The sequence below is a fragment of the Chelonia mydas genome, chromosome 1 (assembly GCF_015237465.2).
Source record: "Chelonia mydas isolate rCheMyd1 chromosome 1, rCheMyd1.pri.v2, whole genome shotgun sequence".
Lineage (NCBI taxonomy): Eukaryota > Metazoa > Chordata > Testudines > Cheloniidae > Chelonia > Chelonia mydas.
In genome coordinates this window covers 265,726,781-265,750,280 of record NC_057849.1, presented here as the reverse complement: position 1 = coordinate 265,750,280, position 23,500 = coordinate 265,726,781, and the positions used below count along the sequence as shown (strand labels likewise).

General features: G+C 41.1%; 1 protein-coding gene across 3 annotated transcripts in view; it reads right to left on the bottom strand.

Annotated features, from left to right (window-relative positions):
• CCDC38 (coiled-coil domain containing 38) overlaps window positions 1-23,500 on the bottom strand; it is a 41,627-nt gene that overhangs the window by 7,562 nt on the left and 10,565 nt on the right. For 2 of the 3 annotated variants that reach the window (XM_043545769.1, XM_043545772.1), the window contains exons 7-13: window positions 15,074-15,342; window positions 13,914-14,039; window positions 12,972-13,083; window positions 11,655-11,718; window positions 11,131-11,282; window positions 8,948-9,083; window positions 3,457-3,662 (exon numbers count right to left, since the gene is read on the bottom strand). In XM_043545769.1, coding sequence (XP_043401704.1) covers window positions 3,457-3,662; window positions 8,948-9,083; window positions 11,131-11,282; window positions 11,655-11,718; window positions 12,972-13,083; window positions 13,914-14,039; window positions 15,074-15,342 — 1,065 coding nt within the window. The remainder of the gene's footprint in view (window positions 1-3,456; window positions 3,663-8,947; window positions 9,084-11,130; window positions 11,283-11,654; window positions 11,719-12,971; window positions 13,084-13,913; window positions 14,040-15,073; window positions 15,343-23,500) is intronic. The other variant, XR_006290633.1, reaches the window with a different exon arrangement.

Below are 23,500 nucleotides of genomic sequence, written 5' to 3'. Positions count from 1 at the left end.
GCAAAAGTGTCAATTAAAAACAAGATGGTGGCTTTGCAACAATGCAGTGGAATCCTTAATTATTGCTAAAAAAAAAAAAAAAAAACCCAAACAAACCTAATGAACCCAACTCACTTCACAACAGGCTGCCATGTAGAGAGAATCAAAGATCAAGCCCCACATTTAGGCTCTGATCCTGCAAACCCCTATTCATGTCCATGAAGAAGTTCTTAAGTTACCAGGAATGGTCAGGCAACCTCTCTCCTCAAAAGAGCAAACCAACTTTTGAAAAAATTGAAACCATTTGAAAAAATTACCACAGTAACAAAATGAGCTACTGGAGGTAAACTACCTGCATTACATCAGATACGTTTGTTCTGAATTTTCATACAAAACTCCTTAAATTTGTAATAATTTTTTGGTGACTAGACATGACTGTCAAGGTTGGAACATAATACGCCTGCCAGGTGTTTTATCTCTGTTTTTGCTGGGTAATTTAACACAAGGACAAAGCATGCTGTAACTGCCTTGACATTTATTTAACTTTGGAATTCAGCTAAAACAGATGCCAGTTTCTTTTCCCAGATAGCTACTGCTTTATGGCACCTTGTGGAATCACACAATAGCAGTAGCTTTATTAATTGTCATATTATCTATGCTCCCACAACCCAAATCAGTGCAACTGGCACTGCTGTGATCACTGCACGAATACTGAGTCTTGTTTTGGTGTACACATTTAAAGAAGGATGTTGAAAAATTGGAGAGGGTTCAGAGAAGAGCCCTGAGAATGCTTAAAGGATTAAAAATCATGCCTTACAGCAATAGACTCAAGGAGCTCAATCTATTTAGCTTAACAAAGAGAAGGTTAAGGGGTGATTTGATTACTTGGTATATGTATCTGAATGGAAAACAAATAGTTAATAATGAGCTCTTCAGTCTAGCAGAGAAAGGTATAACATGATCCAATGGCTGGAAGTGGAAGCTAGACAAATGCAGACTGGAAATAAGATTACATTTTTAACAATGAGAGTAATTTACAATTGGAACAACTTACCAAGGGTCATGGTGGAGTCTCTATCACTGACAATTTTAAAATCAAAATTGGATGTTTTTCTAAAAGATCTGCTCTAGGAATTATTTTGGGGAAGTTCTATGGCTTGTGTTATAGGAGGTCAAACTAGATGATCACAATGGTCCCTTCTGGGCTTGGAATCTACGTGGCTAGTTTCTCAACAAAATGGGACCACTCGTGTGTGTTGGCAGGATCAGCAGGGCCTTAGTCCCTTGCTTTTGTGAAAGTAGTGCAGCAAAGGTAACATGCTCAGCCCTCCTCATCAGGAAAGGAATCTCTGCCTTACAAAGCCAGCTTTCCTGCTGATTCATGGCAAGGAGCATATCTCCTCCGAATCCCTTCCTCTTGTGCTGAGAGGTCTGATGCATGCTAAAGGTAGAAACTGCCGCCTTCTTCTACTAGAAGAAAAATTAGTGCACCAGGGACCCTATGGCAGTTTAGAACAAGTCGGAGCTTTGGGACTTGAAGGATGCTTCCAGCTGCAAAGAAAAATCTTCTGTTATTTGGAAAAGCCAAACTTTGTTTTTATGTGTGATGTTTTGAACATGGTTGACATGCCCTAATTTTAAATGGGCTGTTGATGTCCCAGAATAGATATCCAGCACCATGCAGCTGGGGAGTAGCCATATCTCCGCTTTGTTGTTTTTGTAATAGATCAACTAAAAGCAATTCCTAGTCCTGAAACATTTAAATGTGACCGTGTTTCAACAGATACATCTGGTGTACTGACAGAAAAGAAAAACCTTTTAGCTACTTGTATTTTTATTGTAATATTCATACAAAATGTCAACTATGATATTCCAATATACCACAGTATAAATATTATTTAACTCATGATTGAACTTCCCTAACATAAAACAAAAGCATTTTTATTATATAACAAAACAAGTGTAGACCTGTTTCTGCACCAAAAGTAGAAAAAATAATTCCAGAAACGCTTAGAACATAAAAATATAATTGGGGCCTTTTATGAGATCAGTGTTGTATTCAAATTTCTGAGGGTTTTTGTATATTAAACAGTTTCTTTTATGTTTTTTGAAAAACGTGTGTGTGATATCACATTAAATGAACTGTTTTTCTGACCTGTGGTAAACCCAGCTTTGAAATATAGTGACATCCAAAGAAGGAGCATTTGGCAAGATGTTTGCTCCCCTGAGAACTCCAACTCATACTATCTCACTGGCACTATCTGTTTAAAAAAAAGTAACAGGAAAAACAGGAAGAAAAAATTGCCCAATCCATTTGTTTCCATTGGAACATAGCTGTACAAATATAGTACCTCCAGATAACAAATAATACGCTACTGAGGACCAACCAGACACTCCCATGTACAATAGGGCAAAAACTATAGTGCATTGTTAGTGACTATAACCTGATGGTGTTCCTCTGTCATATTATCACTATAACACATGGGTTAGGGTCTGGCTCCCTACTCCCATTGACCTCATTCCCTGGTTGTTTCTCTCTGTTGTTCTAGGACTAGACTGCCCATCAAGTCATACGTTTTTGTCCATTTAATAAAAGTAAAAACATCTCAGTTTGCTAAACCCAATAACCACTGGTTGAGATTAGACACCATACGAGTCCTTCATATCCCATGCTCAGAGGTGCAATAAGGTTTCCGGGGGCCCTGGGCCAGAGCAAGTGGGGGGCAAAAATGGAACATGATGATGAGCCCACACTATCCAGCTGGAGCGCACCACTCCCTTCTCCTAATAGCACATGCACGCTCCGCAGGTGCTGACTTTCCAAAGTGCTGGGGGGGAAGGGGGGGGAGGTGTGTGCATGCATGAGTGAGAGACAGAGATGTGCATTGCCCCTTTAAGTACGCTGACTGCACTTTAAGTACGTTGCCCTTTTAAGCATAAGTCAGTTCACACAGGAAGCAACAGCTTCCAGCAAGCTCCCTCTGTTCTGTCCCTGAGCCCTGTCCCCCTCCTCTGCTTTATGGAGAGGGGGTACGGAGCGGGGTGGGGGGGCAGGAGCAGGGGGACATCCTGATATCAGCACCCCTCTTTCCCCCCCCCACCAACTCCCAGCAAGCCGGAAGCTCCAGGGAGCAGCTCCAAGGCAAAGGGCAGGGCAGGAGCAGCACATGACAGTCGGGGGAGGGATAGCTGAACTGCTGCTGGGCAGCTGCTGAGCCACAGGACCTGACAGGGGATTTAGGGGAACTGATGAGGGGGGAGGGCTGCCGGTTCTAATCTCCACGAGGAGGGGCTGCTCTTCCAGAGAATCCTGCAGGCAGTGGACAAAGCAGGCAACTGCCAAACAACGTTATAAGGGAGCACTGCACAACTTTAAACGAGCTAGTTCCCTCACAGATCAGCGACGTAACAACGAAACAACAACGTTAACTGGGACAATGTTAAGTGAGGAGTTCCTGTATTGAACATTCACTTTACCTTTGCCTTCTTTCTTTCATCTTAATTTTCTCAATTGCTTCAATATTTTCTTTTGGAACTGACTCCAACAATTCACACAGTTCTTCAATTCGATTCTCTATTCTCCTCAACATCTGAATGGAGCTAATGCTTGATGCGTCTACTTCTCCAACACTAACTCTGTACACTTCTGCAACCTTTTTAGTAAGTGAATGTAGCATTTTGTCCTTAGATTAAACACAAACAAATCTGTAAGAGCCTATAAAATATTGCATGAGTGATATTTGAATATAATAGCGTTTCTGTAAATTCCTTAAAGCAACAGACAATATACACGTGTATTTACTATCAATGTGACAGTCACATGTAATCACATCAATAGGAGGACGACGTTTGTGTTATGTGAATGGTGAAAAAACAGAAGCAGTTTAACCTTATGAAAAACAACAAATATGCAGCCATGGAATTCAAGGAAATTCCACCTTAGCGTTTTGGTGATAAATACCTCAGTCTATTCTTTCCTGAGCTACGGCCCTAATTCAGCAAAGTACTTATGTACATGCATACATGTGTGTCAATGGGCCTTTTCATATGCTTACAGCTGGGCACGTGTTTAAGTCCCTGGCTGAACTGTGGCCCGTAAGGGGCAGCCCAGGGATCACCTGCAGCAGCTACACTAAGGTAAACTATAATTTATCCTGTTTACACAAGGATTTTATAACTTGTTATCTATCAGGTGAAATCTACCTCATTACAAACACCTGTCTTTTTTTCTGGTGTAGACATGGCCTTGGACCCAAGAAGTAGGTTTCTTTCACAAGAGATAAGCAGTGACAGCGTCATAGTGGAATACCAGCTCTGCTACAGTTAAGGTTCAGACCAGCTTTCTGTTTAAAGGCAGACTCTAAAATCCGCAGTTACTCAGATTGCCCTGAAATATGATGTGCCTTATGGGGGTATGGGTTAGTGATCCAAATTTAGGGTCACTGGACCAAGGGCTTCCTGAGAGATAGTGCCCTCCTCCCGCCCCCCCCCACAAAAAACACAACAGCTTTTCTTAAGGTTGACATATTTTACCAACTTTTTTTGTTTTTTTGCCCAGTCTGAGAGATTAAACCATGACTCTGAGCCTGGTCAAAATGATCTCAATCACCGGACATTTATGTCAGCTGGTGCATGGCATCCACTAACCTTTGTTAGCAAAATTGAAAACAGTAGTGTCAAGATAGTTAAGTTTCAAGTTAGGCGCATGCCTAATGCGCGGGAACTAAATGGATTACTTGGAGCATGCATGAACATAATAACCAACAGGGTTTCTAGCGTGTCTGTTTTCACTGCAGGTGGGTCCCTCAATGGGATCTACAGCACCCACTGAACCTGACTTCCAGCCAGTGTCAGTTTGAGCCCAACCTCGGGCAGAAATCTAAGAAAGAATTTAGCACCGTGCCTTCAGATGTAGCTTTGTTGTGTGTGTGTGTGTCAGGGCTGAATCCTCACTCTGTCACTCTGAGTGCAGGAAGTGGGGACCCGCAAGGATTTTAAAAAGTAATAGTTGCCACTCCAGGCTTGTATTAAACTCCCAAGGTTACGGCTTTTCTCTGACCTTGGCTTGGTAAACACTGCCACCACCACCCAAATGAAAAAAAACCCCTCTGAACCCAGGAAGGAGCACTTGGGAATTCCTCCCTGTGGGGTACCCTCAAGCTCTTTCACGCCCCCTCCATGGAAGAGCTGAGAAAGAAAACAAAGGAAATTAGCTGTGGCTATCAACTAATCAACCAACATGCACAAACCTCTTAGGACACCAAAAATCCAATCCCGTTCTTAAAAAAGGTAAATTTTATTAAAAACAAAAAGGGGAAAAATACATCTGGAACTTAGGCTTTTTGCTAGATCTTAAAAGAAACAATTACAAAAATTAAGCACCCAAAACGGCTTTCTTGGGTGTTCAGCTTAAAGGTTAGAATCATAGACTATCAGGGTTGGAAGGAACCTCAGGACGTCATCTAGTCCAACCCCCTGCTCAAAGCAGGACCTAATCCGCAACTAAATCATCCCAGCCAGGGCTTTTTCAAGCCTGACCTTAAAAACTTCTAAGGAAGGAGATTCCACCACCTCCCTATGTAACCCATTCCAGTGCTTCACCACCCTCCGAGTGAAAAAGTTTTCCCTAATATCCAACCTAAACCTCCCCCACTGCAACTTGAGATCATTACTCCTTGTTCTATCATCTGGTATCACTAGATCCATCCTCTCTGGAACCCCCTTTCAGGTAGCTGAAGGCTACTATCAAATCCCCCATCATTCTTCTCTTCTGCAGACTAAATAATCCCAGTTCCCTCAGCCTCTCCTCATAAGTCATGTGGTCCAGCCAGGGCCGTCCCTAGCTATTCTGGGGTCCTACACAGCCCCCCTGCAGGGGGTGGGGGCAGGCCTCCAGTGGGGGGGCTGGCTTGGGGGACAGGGGGGAACCCCCCCCCCAGCACTCACCGGCAGCATAGCTGGGGCCAGTCTGCACTTCTCACCGCCGGTGAGTGCAGGCCTGGCCCTGCTGCAGTCCTCAGGGGAGTGGAGGCGGGGCTGGGGCAGAGCAGGGGTAGGAAGAGGCGGGGCTGGGGCAGAGCAGGGGCTGGAGCAGCACGCAGCTGTGCAGGGTACCAGGAAATTTGGTGCCCCAAATTTCCTGGTGCCCTACTCAACTGCATACTTTGCGTATGGGTAAGGACGGCCCTGGCTCCAGCCCCCTAATTATTTTTGTTGCCCTCCACTGGACTCCTTCCAATTTTTCCACATCCTTCATGTAGTGTGGGGCCCAAAACTGGACACAGTACTCCAGATGAGGCCTCACCAATGCCAAGTAGAGGGGAATGATCACGTCCCTCGATCTGCTGGCAATGCCCCTACATATACATCCCAAAATGCCGTTAGCCTTCCTTGCAACAAAGGCACACTGTTGACTCATATCCAGCTTCTCGTCCACTGTAACCCTTAGGTCCTTTTCTGCAGAACTGCTGCCTAGCCACTCAGTCCCTAGTCTGTAGCCGTGCATGGGATTCTTTCTTCCTAAGTGCAGGACTCTGCACTTGTCTTTGTTGAACCTCATCAGATTTATTTTGGCCCAATCCTCTAATTTGTCTAGGGCCCTCTGTATCCTATCCCTACCCTCCAGCATATCTACCTCTCCTCCCAGTTTAGTGTCATCTGCAAACTTGCTGAGGGTGCAGTTCACGCCATCCTCCAGATCATTAATGACAATATTGAACAAAAGCATCTGGGGTTAGCACAAAGGAGATCCATAAGCCAAGATAAGAAATAAACCTGATCGCGTCTAGCTAAACATTATGATCTACTTACACATCCGGAGTTCAGATAAGTAGTTCTAGACATGATCTGATGATTTATGATCATACCTGGCTTAAGCTGCTTACAGCATTGCTGCTCTGTCCCTCCAGCCCAGAGAGAACAGACAAAGGGAAAGTTTCTTTCCCAAATTTAAAAGTTCAAGCCCTCCCATTGTCTCTTTCCGTCAGGTGCCCATTCCTTTTCTTTTACCTGTAGGCTTGTTAACCCTTCACAGGTAAAGCAAGCAGAGAACAGATGCCAAGAGGGATTTTACAACTAACTGGCTGGCTGTTCTTAAAGGGGGGCTACCCCCCCCTTCATTTATTACAGTGTGTGTTATTTTGGGACAATGTAATGAAACATGAGAATGCTTGCTAGGAGGGAAGTAATATTGTGGGGTGGAAGAGTGGCAGGGAGAGGTGTCCGGAGTTGCAGCAAGGGAAAGGAGAGGATTTTGGGGATAGAGGGGCCTCAGGTGAGGGAAGGCAGTGGGGTTAGGGACAGCTACAATCCACCAGCTGGGTGACCCTGGGCCAGTCACTTCACCTTTCTGTTCCTCAGTTTCCTAGCTGTAAAATGGGGAGAATGATACAAAGTTCTTTGAGATCTACTGATTAAAAAATACTATGTAATGGCTAGCTCTTTTTGTTATTACCAAACCGCAACAGCGTATCAACTGCAAAGCTACGCAAGAACTACAACTGCCTAAATCCCCACTAACTCCTACAACAAATCTTCCTTCCTTCCTTCCTTCCTTCCTTCCTTCCTTCCTTCCTTCCTTTCTGTTAATAAAAAACCTAGGAAATTCACTGACAAAACTTTGTGAACACACAGAGTGAAGATTTCCTGGTGATATCTCATGCTCTTTGTCAGAGTTGCTGGGTGGTCGGCTGAGGCAGATGCAGGCTGGAGCAGGGGCTGGCTCATGTGGAAACCCTTATGCACATGATGCCAACACTGTACTTTCACTTACCCATCATCAAACCACCCTAACTACTGACAAGCCCCATGGCAAGAAGATCCCTGTGTCCCACTAGTGACACAACCTACACAACACAGTGCTGAAATGAGGCATATTGGATCTCTCAAATGTACAGATGCACCTTTTTTCTTTGATCACACACATGCGGGCCAGGTAGAAGGGATCACCCTCCCAGCGGCATACCCTCCAGATTTCAGTTTATCACAATCACAGCTCTTCCAAGCTGCTCCGGCTAATCTCTCCACCATTCAATACAGCTAACACAGGGAATGCAGCGGGAGTGCAGGCAGTTAATTCCTAGCATCTGTTACCAGCTTCAGGGAGGCAGAGTTAAGGTCACATGGGCCTGTAATTTAACACTTCATTTACTGGTTTGCAGAAGTTTGAATTTTGCTTGTTGAATTCAACTTTCTGGAAGAGTACGATATATCACCAGACCTCTTTAACTCTGTGTTAACTAAGTTTTTTGTCAGTGAACTTGCATTATTATTATTATCCAAACACACATTTATTTAAATATGTTCAAGTCCTGAAAATAAGGCTGTGAACAGAATGGATTTTGGAAGCCAGGTATCACAATTCAGGTTTGCACAGAGAATAAAGCAAAGGTTTATGTTACTGTTACTGAATCTTCTTGATCTCTGCGTATCTTCCTCTAGCACAGCCTGTGTGATATTTTTCTTGCAGACTCAGACCCCAGGCCCAGGGACTATGGCTCGCTCACATTTATATGAAGTAACTGCACACTTGCATAACATGTATGTTACATTTATCTATCTTTGTGCTCAAACACTTGAAATACATAGTCTAAGGGAAAAAAATATAATCTCATATTATCCCTTTCCCCCCGCACAACGTTACCTAGTCAGATTTACTGTACCATAGCTAGAAAGAAGAATTTACTGACTTCTACATCAGCAACTTGAATAGCTGCAGATGGTAAATGAAGTAATAATAATAATAATAAAGTATTAGACACTGCACAACTGATGGTGTTATCTGAACAGGAACAGATTAGGAGAGAGGGGAGGAAACACATGGAATACTTTACACTACTATTTATTTCAAGGCATAAGAAAATCCCCATTCCAGCAGCTTTTTCCTCTATGATAAGAATAAGATTTTTTTTAAAGCTGTAATTGTAAAATTTGTTCTCTTGATATAAAACATGTTTTACATAAGAATTACCTGGATTTCTGGATTAAACTCTCCAAAAGAAAACATTTTAGCTCTCAGTGCCAGATCTGTGAGTTTTTCCTCTTCACTGATGCAGGAAACTTTAAGAATTTCTTTATGTCCTATAACAACACTTAATTTTTCATTTCTGTGGGGAAAAAGAGATCTGTGTCATAGTCATATATTCTGTGGATTCATTTGGTTGTGCAGTAAGCATCACTCAGCAGTTTAAAATGTTCTTTTTAGACAACTGCTAAAATCTTAAAAACTGGCTATTTTAGGCAAAGGAAGACTTCAGAGCTTCAAAGTCTAAACAGTAAATCAGTTTATCGCTTAGAGGGGGAAAGAAAATGACAGGAATTTTTTTTTCATATAAGGTAACAATTTCAAAAGCATTCTAGGCAGCTAGAACAAATCTTGGCATTATTTAAACTTCACTACAGTGACTGTCATTATCAAGTTTCAGAGTAGCAGCCGTGTTAGTCTGTATCCGCAAAAAGAAAAGGAGTACTTGTGGCACCTTAGAGACTAACAAATTTATTTGAGCATAAGCTTTCGTGAGCTACAGCTCACGCATAAGCCTTTGTGAGCTACAGCTCACTTGAAGTGAGCTCTAGCTCACGAAAGCTTATGCTCAAATAAATTTGTTAGTCTCTAAGGTGCCACAAGTACTCCTTTTCTTTTTGTCATTATCAATTGATACTATAATAAATAAGCATCATGCACTATAGAAGTTAGGCAATTAAATAGAGAAAATGAACAAAAAATTGATTTTAAAAACTTTGAAATTAATTAAAAAATAAAACACAAATAAGCTGTGCATTTGTGAAAGGATATTATTAGACAAAAGGCCATAAGGCATCTGTGAAGTAATATCTGCAGCTCATAACGTAGCTTTACTCCCAAAGTGCATACAAATTAATATACTGGGGTCACTTCACCTTGCTGGGGGTTGGAACACAAAAGCTATTTAACAGCACTCGGACACAGTACACAACCCTGTGGGGCAGGAAGTGAAGAAGAATCTCTTATCCAGCTCAAAATGGAAATGTAAGTAAAGTAAATTTAATTACCCACGTTGAAATTTAGCAAAAGTGCCATAACCACCACACTGTCCAAAGTGGATCTTGATTGCAAAAGGGATTGGGGCAGCCCTGTCTCCTTCTGCTCCCCCTGTAGGTTGTGGTGTATCCCCAGAGGCACTTGAATGGGGGAGGGAGGAGGAAGAGGAAAAGAGCCTCCTTGTGCCATTCTGCAGGAATATAGGCCCTCATTAGATCTGAGTGAACTATGCTTTTAAATTGAGTTGGGATATTAGCATGCACAATAGGCCCAAAGCATGTGACCAAAAAGAATGAGATCATGAAAAAAGAAGAGTTGTTGTGTTAAAATTGTAGCGAAACTTCAAAATACCTGTGTTAGCTTATTTAAGGTTTGGGATGAAGTAATAGAAATAAAACATGGTTAACTGGGTACCAGGTGCATTAAATAATTGGTTACATAAGAAACTGCTTCATCTGGCCTTAGCTAAAGTCTGAGAATTGGCAATGACATCACTTGTTTGTTAAAGGAGGTGTACAAAAAATAAACTCTGAAAGGGTTAATTGCTAATCCCTGCCTGACCATGTTGGAGCTGAGTAATACGTGTCTAAGCAGCCTTGGGTATAGTCCATTTGTAAGTATCTTGATCAGACACTTGTAAGTGTTCTGTTAGAGCTTGGACGTAGTATACTGCTTATTAGTTAGGCTTTTTAGGCATGTTTAGAGCAATTGTATAAATACCATTTGGCCTCTGTATTTCATAAAGGAATTTATGGTTAAATGAATGTCACGGTAATAATCCCAGTGCCTTCTCCTCCACTCTGTCACACTAGGGCCAGGGACTATATGGTCTTTATTAATTACAAATGGGACATACACAACATGGAGCATATTTGTCTCCCCAGTCTACCTATTTGCAACCCAAAAATGCCAAGCTTGTGCAGTAAAACTGGTATTTTCTGTTATGTATCCACCTTATTCAGAAATTGTGCTCCTTCAAAATACCTTATGAGCCATACTTAAAGCATGACTATGTTGAAAATGTCTCTGCTTTGCTGTTCAAGGAATAGGTCAGGTAATTTAAATATCCAGCAGTGAAGAGGTACCAGCTAGCTTCCGAACTACATATTGCTCTCTCTAGTTCAATAACTTACAGTTTTGCCTTTATAGTTTTTGCCATCTGCTCAATTTCATCCATAGTTTCATCTAAGTCTTGGTTATTTTGGATCAATGCAAGATTTTGTTCCTCTAGCTCCGTGAAGATCTGAAGTAACTGTTTTGGGTCTGTGAAATATATTTCTGGCACCTAAGATAGAGGAAAGAAAGATACATAGCATTTACTGGAAGAAGAGCTACACGTATGTTAGGTAATTTCAGTTTTGCTGCAAATAATTCTTTCTAAAATTTAAAAGAACAGAAAAATGTTAATATCATGTATGGGGGGAATCTTAAGGAGCTGATTAAGAAAGGTCTGTGGCTGATTTGAGCTGTTGTAGTGATGCAAAGCTGCTGGAGCAGAGCTGAGAACCTGGCCAATGGGTTGAACATGTGCAACCAAGTACACAATCTGGCCCAGAATTTCTGCAATTTTTGCATAAGAAAAATCAAGTCATTAAAAGAAAAAAAAATCTCGTTTTCCAGAGGACACATGTTCAATCGAGAAGCCTAGTTTAATTACCATATCAGTGTCCAGGTCTTTCAAGGAATCTTCATGAATTGCACAATCACTTTCGCTTTCCCACCTGATATAAAAGGGAAGGAGAAAAGGAGTCAGTTCCTGGTTTCTAAGCCTAAAATCCCAATCCTACAAGAGCTTTCTGATTTCAGTGTGTGGAAAGGGAACTCCCACCATTGCAAAAGATGTTTGCAGCTCTTTGAAGACTTAGGCCTTAGTCTTCTCCACATATGCATACAGTGGAGAGAAGGGAGGAATTGAAGCTTTAACCAACAGGATTAAATTTGATTTTATAAAGCAACTCTCACACCCATTCCTGCAAAGGAACTCTTTCAATGCACTATCCTGTACTTATAGATTCTCCAGGACTCTATTGAACCTACAAGAATATTTTCTGCCCTTTTCAATAATAGCTGCTTTATAAGTGCTTCACAAAGTTGTGTGTTATATACAGGTATTAATGACTGTGTAGACAAACCAAACAATCATTGTGAGCTCAATATAGCTCAATAGCTCACACGCTGCCTTGGATATATCTATTTTTTAAATTGTGACAGCCTTCAGCAGGGTCCAGCACATAATCAAGGGCAGAAATATGGCAGAATGGATGGGCAACACAGACACGTCTATCTGCAAAGAAAAACAACATTAACTAAAAGAGGATGAAAAAGGACGGTTAACTATACGATGCTAAATTACAGTTCTCAATTCCCTCCTACTCTGCTCCCTTGTTTCTCCCAGTCCTCTTGTCTTTCTACTCCACTGCTCTGTAACCGGTGCTGCACCTCCTGTGGGAGCCCCACAGCCAAGCCTAACTGTGAGCCTTCAGCCACAAGACAGTTAATTTAGCTGTCCCATCGCAGGCACCTTCACCTGATACTGGTCTGGCTCCAGATGTTCACTGACAAAATTTTCATTCAGTCATCGTACTTCTCCTGGTGTGAATAATCATAACAAACTCTTGGGCCTTCATCCTCAAGTCACCTTAATACTAAGTTGTTGATTTAAAGTTGCGAGCACCAATGATTGTTAAATCCTTCTATCTACCAGATGTCAATGCTCAGAACAGAGGCTGACCTGGGGGCGGAGGAACACATAAATGTGGATCCTTCTAGCTGGCTTTGGCCATTGGTACCACTACCAAATCACTACCACTATGGAGGTGGGAGAATTATTGATAAACTTCCTTACTGTGGTATATAATTGCATTTCTTATTTTCATTTGCTCTCTTACTTGATATATTTTCTTCTTATTGTACACAGGAAGATGGAGAAAGCAAACGGAGAATGGAGAAAGCAAAGTTTGTCTGATACTATTACCTTGATGATGTCTTTTTTTTATCAGTCAAGATGGATTTGCATTCACTTAACATTTTCACTTCTTCATTCAAATCTGCTTTTGTGAGCTTTCTAGAAGACCTGCGTTCATTTTCTTCAAAATGTGAAGCAATAAAAGGATACATTTGAAAGTAAATACGTATCCAAATTATATTATTATTCATCTATAGGAACATGAACTTACACATTAAGAGGTATATTCTCATCTTGCTCCTTGGAATGTTACCAGCAATGATCTCCATATGTTAAGGAGGTGTATTTTACCAGTTCGTCTATAACTATCATATAGTTTCTTTGTAAATATATATTAGATAAATACAAATATAAAGCAGTCGTAAGATGTAAGGTAGACATTGATCCCACCCATGTAAATTGCCCGCTACACTGACCTCATAACTCCACCTTTGCAAGCAGCATCGCCGTTAGGTGGAGGTAGTCAGGGTGACAGTGTCTGTGTAGACACTGTTACTTTGCCTGTTTTGGCTGTCAGCCCCACGCAGGGCTCAAAGCTGGAGCCACCCCCACACGCCCTGGGGCTGACAGTCTGAGCTGTCAGCCCCATTTGAGGCTCACAGCTGCCCCCCCTCCCCCACCGGGGCAGGGGTGGGGGATCCAGCTGTCAGTGCCCCACACAGTTACGTTGGTGGAAGTACTCCTGGTGAAGATGCACACCACTGACAGAGGGGGCATAGTGTGGACAGGAACCACCGCAGTAATTACTGCGATGGCTGTATGTCAACCTCACTTAAGTCAACTTAATTTTGTAGTGTGCACTCACGTCTCCGGCTGCTTCATCTATGCACCCTCTGCCCCTGCTCCTCACAGAGACAATCCTACCAAGGGGAACGAACCCTCCATGACTGTGTGAATTTTACCATCAGTGAACAAGAATACCTTCACCACCCTACTGCATAGACCTCATACCTTTGTTACCATGCACTGCTGTTCTCTGATGACAACTCTCACTTACAGCTGATGTTTTCCTATTGTATCCAGCACTTTTCTCAAAGGCACTGAAGCGCCTGTCTGTATTTGATACATAGAGTCTATCTAAAAATATAAAGAGAACTATAACTGAAGAGCTTTCCTAAAAGAAATGTGTCTTGACTGACAACAACAACAAAGTTACTGCTCTAATTTACTGTAAAAGCAAGTGGAAAATATAATGGGATCTAAATAAAGAATAACGTAAAGGAACTTTTTATCTGAGGTACAGCTAAACCAAGAAAGCTCTTCCAACTGCAACAGGGAAAAACAAATGGTAATATGGGAACAGGCCTTAACAGTAAGGTCTTGTCTGCACAAGAAACTTGCGCTAGTTAAGCTAAAATCAGTTTTTAATTTGATTTAGCTTAACTGCAAACTCCTCTGTAGACATGTCTTATATGGATTTAAACCTGATTTAGCGGATTCCTTACCAGATTAAGCTAAATCAATGCAAGACAGGTTTAAATTGAGTATTCACACAGAGGTTTGCACTGCTTCAACTAAATCAATTTAAAAATACACCTTTAATTAAACTTTTAATAAAAACAACGCCTAAGTGAGGAATCTAGAAAAAAATAAACATTGCTAGCCTAAACATAAAGCTTCAAAAGACACAATCCACTAACGGGGGCTTATGTGAGCCACATTATTTACCCCGAATTCCAAACCTACATGTTAAAAAAACCATGAGTCAAGACCCCAAAATCATGAGAGTGGCTTTAAAATCATGACTTTTTTAAAAAAAAAAAGTAATAAATTTGGGGTTCTCTTCATTTGTCTTCTGTTCTCTGAGTCGTAAAGGTGTACTTGCTTCATTTTTTTCAAGCTTTTCTCTGTAACCAAAAGGGCTAGAAACTTACTTTTTAAAAAACTGAAAGCTGAGCTCTCATACAATCTGTGGATTCCAGAAGCTGGGGTTTTATGAAAAAAAAACCTCCGAAATTGTGAGACTTGTGGTAAAATAATGAAAGTTGGCAACACTGAAATGAAATCAGCATCTGATCACTTCATTTTTTAAAGTTCTGACTTGTGTGTGTTTAAATTTTCAGCCTTAACCACATTTATATAGATTGTACTTTATATTTTCAGACACATACTTGGCTTTAAAAAAATAGAACAGTGGCGTGGTTGGCGTGAAACTGAAGAAATTATCTTCTCTTTGCGTACACTTTCTTTTTCTTGGTGTGGAGTGAAAGTACACGTAATCATTTCTCTCTGCATGCTCTCTCTTTCTCTCTGTTTGTCTATTCTTGCTTTCAACTTTTTTGTTCTCTGTTCTTCTTGCCATTCTTTAGGAGAAAGTTTCATCAAAAAATCTTCATAATATAAACTCTCCATGAGAAGGAATTCGGCATTTGCAATTTCACTACAAAAATATGTTACAGTATACAGTTAATATACAAGCAGACATACAAAAAAAATTTAAAGTTTAAATTATATCAACTTAAAATGACATTATCTTAGTCACATATTAGACTGGCATTTTTCAAAATGTGGGTTACTGAGAAACCCTCACATCTGGGTCAGGAAGTGACTTCAAAGTTCCTCCTCAGCATATGGGCTCAAACTTATTATAGATACTATGGTGCAGAACTAAAAAGGTGTGTTGAACTGTTAAGATGACAGCCTTTCAATGAAACACTAAACACAAGTTCTTTCTGCTGATCTCTAAGGAAAGTGAATGAGAAATTTCTTACCTGATCATTTTCTTTCTGCTAGCCATCACTCTCCTCATTTATCCCTAATGGGTTAATGTCCCCCAACTCCAAGGAATTTGGAGTGGTCCAGTCTTGTTGCTGGATACTGCAGGACTAAGCACCACCCTTCAGCTCAGGCCACCAAGCCATCAGAACAGTTCTTCCAAAGCAAAAGAAACACTCCAGCAACTGATTTATTAGTATTAAGAGAACTACCTGATATATTAATTAACCCCAATAAAATTATAAAAGGGGTAAAAACTAGGGTGATGTCATAGTAGGGATCTACTACAGACCACCTAACCAGGAAGAAGAGATGGATGTGGCTTTTTAAAAACAACTAACAAAATCATCCAAAGCACAGGACTTGGTGGTGATGGGGGACTTCAACTACTCAGACATCTGTTGGGAAAATAACACAGCAGGGTACAGATTATCCAATAAATTCTTGGAATATATTGGAGACAATTTTTTATTTCAGAAGGTGAAGACAGCTATCAGGGGAAAGGATGTTCTAGATTTGATATTGACAAATAGGGAGGAATTGGTTGAGAATTTGAAAGTGGAAGGCAGCCTGGGTGAAAGTGATCATGAAATGATAAGAGTTCATGATTCTAAGCAATGATAGGAGGGAGAACAGCAAAATAAAGACAATGGATTCCAAGAAGGCAGACTTTAGCAAACTCAGGGAGCTGGTAGGTAACATCCCATGAGAAGCAAGTCTAAGGGGAAAAACAATAGTTGGCAGCTTTTTAAAGAGACATTATTAAGGGCACAAGAGCAAACTATCTAACTGTGTAGGAAAGATAGGAAGTACGGCAAGAGATTGCCCTGGCTTAACCAGGAGACCTTCAATGATCTAAAAATCAAAAAAGAGTCCTACAAAAGTGGAAACTAGGTCAAATGACAAAGGATGAATATAAACAAATAACACAAGTACGCAGGGACAAAATTAGAAAGGCCAAGGCACAAAACAAGATCAAACTAGCTAGAGACATAAAGGGTAACAAGAAAACATTTTACAAATATATGAGAAGCAAGACGAAGACAAAGGACAGGGTAGGTCCGTTACTCAATGAGGGGGAAAAATAATATCAGAAAATGTGGAAATGGCAGAGGTGCTTAATAACTTATTTGTTTCGGTTTTCACCAAGAAGGTTGGTGGTGATTGGACATCTAACGTAGTGAATGCCAATGAAAATGAGGTAGGCTCAGAGGAGGCTAAAATAGGGAGAAAACAAGTTAAAAATTACTTGGACAAATTAGAGGTCTTCAAGTCACCAGGGACTGATGAAGTGACTCCTAGAATACTCAAGGACCTGACAGAGCAGATATCTGAGCCATTAGCAATTATCTTTGAAAAGTCATGGAAGAAAGGAGAGATTCCAGAAGACTGGAAAAAGGGCAAATCTAGTGCCAACCTATAAAAAGGGAAATACGGACAACCTGGGGAATTACAGACCAGTCAGCTTAACTTCTGTACCTGGAAAGATAATGGAACAAATAAATAATCAATTTGCAAACATCTAAAAGATAATAAGGTGATAAGTAACAGTCAGCATGGATTTGTCAAAAACAAATCATGTCAAACCAACCCGATAGCTTTCTTTGACAGGATAACAAGCCTTATGGAAAGGGGGGAAGCGGTAGAGGTGGTATATCTTGACTTTAGTAAAGCTTTTGATATTGTCTTGCATGACCTTATCATGCAAGTTTCCTAAACAAACTAGGAAAATGCAACCTAGATGGAGCTACTATTAGATGGATGCAAAACTGGTTGGAAAACTGTCCCAGAGAGTAGTTATCAGTGGTTCAGAATCATACTGGAAGGGCATAACAAGTAGGGTCCTGCAGGGATCAGTTTTGGGTCCAGTTCTATTCAATATCTTTGTCAATGATTTACATAATGGCATACAGAGTACACTTGTAAAGTCTGAGGACAATACCAAGCTGGGAGGGGTTGCAAGTGCTTTGGAGGATAGGATTAAAATTCAAAATGATCTGGACAAATTGGAGAAATGGTCTGAAGTAAACTAGATGAAATTCAATAAGGACAAATGCAAAGTACTCTATTTAGGAAGGAACAATCAGTTGCACACATACAAAATGGGAAATGACTGCCTAGGAAGGAGTATTGCAGAAAGGGATCTATTCAGTTTGGCCAATGTACATGGCAGAGGGGCATTGCTGGCACATGATGGCATATATCACAAACCAGACAGTCTCTACACAAAAGAATAAATGGACACAAATCTGACATCAGGAATCATAACATTCAAAAAACAGTAGGAGAACACTTCAACCTCTCTGGTCACTCAGTAACAGACTTAAAGGTGGCAATTTTGCAACAGAAAAGCTTCAAAACCAGACTCCAATGAGAAACTGCTGAACTAGAATTAATTTGCAAACTAGATACCATTAACTTGGGCTTGAATAGAGACTGGGAGTGGCTGGGTCATTACACAAATTGAATCTATTTCCCCATGTTAAGTATCCTCACACCTTCTTGTCAACTGTCTGAAATGGGCCATCTTGATTATCACTACAAATGTTTTTTTCTCCTGTTGCTAATAACTCGTCTTAACTAATTAGCCTCTTAGAGTTGGTATGGCAACTTCCACCTTTTCATGCTCTCTGTATTGTGAAAGGGTCGGGCCAGATGGCTATAGGAGAGTAACAGAAGGCAGATATATTAGCCCCAGGCTAAGTAGGTTCCTTTTCCCTGGGTAAGGTAATAGGGAAGGTTCCAGAACAATCAGGAACCTTCTGGAGACAATTAAGACAGGCTGATTAGAACACCTGCAGCCGATCAAGAAGCTGCTAGAATCAATTAAGGTAAGCTAATCAGGGCACCTGGGTTTTAAAAAGGAGCTCACTTCAGTTTGTGGTGTGCGTGTGAGGAGCTCGGAGCAAGAGGCACTAGGAGCTGAGAGTGAGAACGCAGACTGTTGGAGGACTGAGGTGTACAAGCATTATCAGACACCAGGAGGAAGGTCTTATTGTGAGGATAAAGAAGGTGTTGGGAGGAGGCCACGGGGAAGTAGCTCAGGGAGTTGTAGCTGTTGCACAGCTGTTCCAGGAGGCACTCTAGACAGCTGCATTCCACAGGGCCCTGGGCTGGAACCCGGAGTAGAGGGCGGGCCTGCGTTCCCCCCAAATCCTCCCAACTGGTCAGACACAGGAGGAGTCGACCGGGACTGTGGGTTCAGAAAAATGGCCAAGCTGAGGGCTGCCGTGAAGCTCCAAGGCGAGCAAATCCGCCAATAAGCGCAAGACCCACCAAGGTAGAGCAGGAACTTTGTAACAGTACGTATATGTATCTTCTTACTATATGTTCCATTCTATGCATCTGATGAAGTGGGCTGTAGCCCACGAAAGCTTATGCTCATATAAAATTGTTAGTCTCTAAGGTGCCACAAGTACTCCTGTTCTTTTTGCAGATACAGACTAACACAGCTGCTACTCTGAAACCTATCAGGATAAGAAATTTCTCATTCTCTTGCAAAGCTTCTCTCCTAATTCATCAACAATGGGAAGTAGCAAGAATTGAATCACAGAAGTGTAGGAAGATAAATAGTGTCTTAATTATTATTATTATAGTAGAATAATAGGCAGGAAAGGAAGTTACTCTCATATAAAGCAAGGAATTAGGTGGGAACCAGCCCAGTAGCAACTTCCTACTGAAAGATGCCTCTGCAAAGGAATGGAAACTTACTTTGCAAATCTTCCTCAGATGACGTGCAGATACTTTTCCCCCAATGCCACTAGGGACTTCTGTGAATAGCTTCCCAGATGCCTAGCATGCCAACTGGTGCAGGATTTTAACATGTTGCCTGTAGCAACTTTGAGATCTGAAGACAAGGCCAGATTATGACATTCTGAGGCCCTAAGCTATGTCAAGTGTAAGAAGCCCCATACCATAAAAAAAATAATAATTTATTATTTTCACAGAGAGGACATTGAATATATAAACACAAAATCTTTATACTTGCATATATACAAAGGCAAAGTTGTAAAAATAGAATAATAATGAACTAAAACGCATCTTCAATATGCCTGTTTGCGTTATAAAATAGTTTCAAATTAACATATTTTTGACTATGATCTCTTAATTAGCAGATATGAAAACTTTATATCTACATCAACACAAAAGCAGTTACAGTTACACAGACCAGCTTACAGCCTGCAGTATGTCTGCACATCACAATCATTTTAACACTGAAATTTAAAACATTTTCTTCTGTGATTTTTGGAGAGCAAATGATAAGCTATGGAGTTTGTCACTTTCGATGCACAGAATGCTTAGGGCAGATAGCTTTTCTTGCAGAATTTTCTAGGCAGACATCTCTATTCAAGTTTGCTTCTCTATCCTCTGTCTCCCCCAGGACCACTAATTAATCTCGAGTAAACATCTCGGACACACAGAGTCACAACAAGCTATCTGCGCGAAAGAGAGAAAGAATTTACCAGAAAAAAGGCAGGTAATCTCTAGACAGGCATTGAGAAAGTGAGAAAAACTAGTCCATATTCAAGTAAATATAATGAATATTATAGGCTTTAATAGCCTATTAATCATAAATGCACATAGATTGAAATAGCTTGCTCACCAAGTACTCAGAATATTTTGATATATATGTATATCTTCCTTCACTTCTCTCAAACCCTCTATTTATCCTTTCCTCAGCACTCTCTGATATTTACTGTGAAGGTTCCCGAAACTGACAGAGGGAAGCCAACACAAATGTATCCTCCTCAAGATCCACTAGACCCAAATCCATAAGATGATCACCTGCAAACTCAATCATGTGAAGCATGGATAGCGCGTGAAGCAGAAAGTGGCGTGCACGCTAAAATATACAATTGTACGTATGTACAGATCAAAAGAAGAAAGAACACACTAACACTTCAGAAAATGAAGAAAAACAGGAACGAAGGCACTCTATGACTGAGTGTGCTGGACCGTAAACAAAAGACGGTGGCCTTCTGGCTATTACCAGCCAAAGGGGATGCTATACATGACATCACTCCGAGGACGAGTCCCATAGGAGTATGAGCTTGGCAGGATTGCTTCACGACACTGCCATCTCCGACCTCACATTTTCCCCGATTTTATCGGCAGTTAGATTATTTATTTATTTTAAAAAGTTATGAAGGCACAGTCAGAATTTTACCAGTAGCAGCTGACCAACAAACCGCTGCCTTAGGAGGCTGATAGGAGTCTTACTTGCAGAACTATTAATTTTACAAGTGCAGTTATCTTTTTTTTCTAAGCCCTGGCCTCCTGCCTGTCAATAATGAACAATTTGTGAAGTGTAATGGTATGGTAAAGGTATTTGTGTAGCCAGATGTGTATATTTTTGTCATATTTGAACAAAAATGACTATATTTAGAAAGAATCTTCTTTTCCCATATCTCCTTTATTTATCAACCAATGTTGATAAAATTTGAAATGGAGTCAGTTTTTTCTTTTTTAGAGGCCCCTCATACTGCGAGGCCCTAAACTGTAGCTTAGTTATTTTATGCCTTAATCTGGCCTTCTCTGAAGGCCTTGGGATTTTGGATAGAATGAGATGAACAGGGTACAAGTGGCATGTGTACTCCATATATGCTTGAGATATATCTTTAGAGCACTAAAAATGCCCATTTATGGCACAACTTTCCATAGGAGCGCTAAAGGTTAGAACAAAATGATGGAAGAACTATGACCAAGGAATTGTGGAAAGAGAAATTTATCTTGAACAGAAAGATTTCCGGAGCTATAAGAATAGCCTTTTCCTCAACAACAGCGCTGTGGTTTTCATACAGGGGAACCAATTCAAAAACCTGCTTTTCTGAGCGTGCCTAGAAAGGCCAGCCATTGGTTTGCCTAACCTGTCGTTCTGATTAATCTTGGCATCTGATGATACCCAAATGGAGAAGCCAATGTGCCTCCCCACAGAATGCCTCTATGGCCAGTACTCATGTTTCTATGGTGCTTAGTTGTACAACTCCAACCAAGCATCCTGGAGAATCTCTAGTATAGCTGAGACTACCAGAACTTTGTGATTGTCATTATACTTGTGTAAGCACAGTCAGGATGAGCTCCACCCTGACATCTGGTGGTGAGTTATGGCAAGTTGTGGAAAAGAACTTCAGGGGCTGATCTCATTTGCATAGGCACACCCACCCCGCCTAGCATGAGCCCATAGCTGCCCAAATGGTCACTTTGGCTGCTGTGGGATCCCCAGTTTCTCTGTTATTAAAAGACTTTTGCTACACTCAGACTCTGTGCTTGTGAGAGGGGCAGTATTGCCTCTTAGAGGCACCCAGCGGGGGTGGTATATATTTGTCCACCCCCTCCACTGGGTGGGGGCTCAAGCCAGTTTTGCATTGTGTTATTGGAATGGAACCCCTAGATACTGAACCTGGCCCTTGTTGCTGCCAACTCTGATGGGCAGAAGGGTTACACTTGTATTACAGTAGAATCTACAGGTCAGGGACCCACTGTGCTGGGTACACTACAAACATTTTTCCTCTTTCCCCTCACATCAGAAACATAAATTTGTCTATATTAATGAATGAGATTTCCTGGTTATTTTTTTAAAATTTTTGTTATGCATGCTTGGTGTTACTGCCGGCTGTTTACAGGGAGGAAGTAACATGCTATTCATCCTGGCGTGGGGACCACAGAACCAAAGAGGGGTCTGGCTAAAAGTACCTCACTGTGGAAGTAGCTTGACTGAGATCCCTGGGAGTCTGTACCCAAGTGAGTAGTGAAAGGACAAACAACGACCACTTGGGCCTTTACTCGGTAAACAGGAGTCATTTTTAACATGAGAATGGATTTCTCACTTTCCCCTTTATCATCCCATGAAGGTTCAGCTTCCTGGGGAGTGGAATCCTCAGGTGCCTCTCTTCTTGTAAAGTTCTCCCAAAAAGCGTTAGAGTGTGAAATGAAGAACTCTATAAAACTAAATTATACTTAAGTATTTTGACACGTGGTTTCATCTTCCAGCTTTTATCATCAGCTATACAAAATGACTGATATTTTGACTGACTTAAAATGAAGCACTGAGAGACAAATTCATTCCTACTTTAACTCCACAAAAGTGAATGGTATTATGTTAATGATGGGTTATTTAACAGTAACTAAATTCCAATACATTATTCTGTGTACAGATCTCAACTCTGGTGAGCAATTGTTAAAAAGAACTATGAACCCATTCTCAATTTTTGCTTCAGACAATTTTCACACTAAAACCTAAAGTTTACATAGTAAGCAGAAAACATTCACAATCTAGATCCAGGGCAGACTGTCTTTTTACCAGCTTAACAGCTTTGCTAGCAACACTATGTCCCCACCCTCTTAACTTGTGCATGTCCCAAGCCGAGAGAATCCCTAATATTATCCTTATACATACATACACACACACACACACACATACTCTACTGAATACACAGTTCACACAAAGAAAATATTTAAAAAAACACACCAAACACACACACAGAGAAATCCAATCTAGCAAAATAGCACCTGACATTGGGGTGGCAGCGAACACCATCACTCCTCACAGACCTGACCAGGTCAAATCCTGGCACTGCCTACTGCCTCTTTGCAAACCTACAGGCCTGAAGGTACAGTTTCCCAGCTCCCCACTTGTCCCCATTACTATCTTTGGTTATCCGTTTAAAGGAGTTTGGTCTGTTAAAATGAAGATACAGTATCATACTCTGTACTGCTGTAAAACAGTTAGGTCTGTGAAACTCTCTGCTGCCCTTAACTCACTTTATGGGGATCAACAGGTGTGGGGGACAGGCCCAAACTGTGCACCTACAGAACAGCTCAGT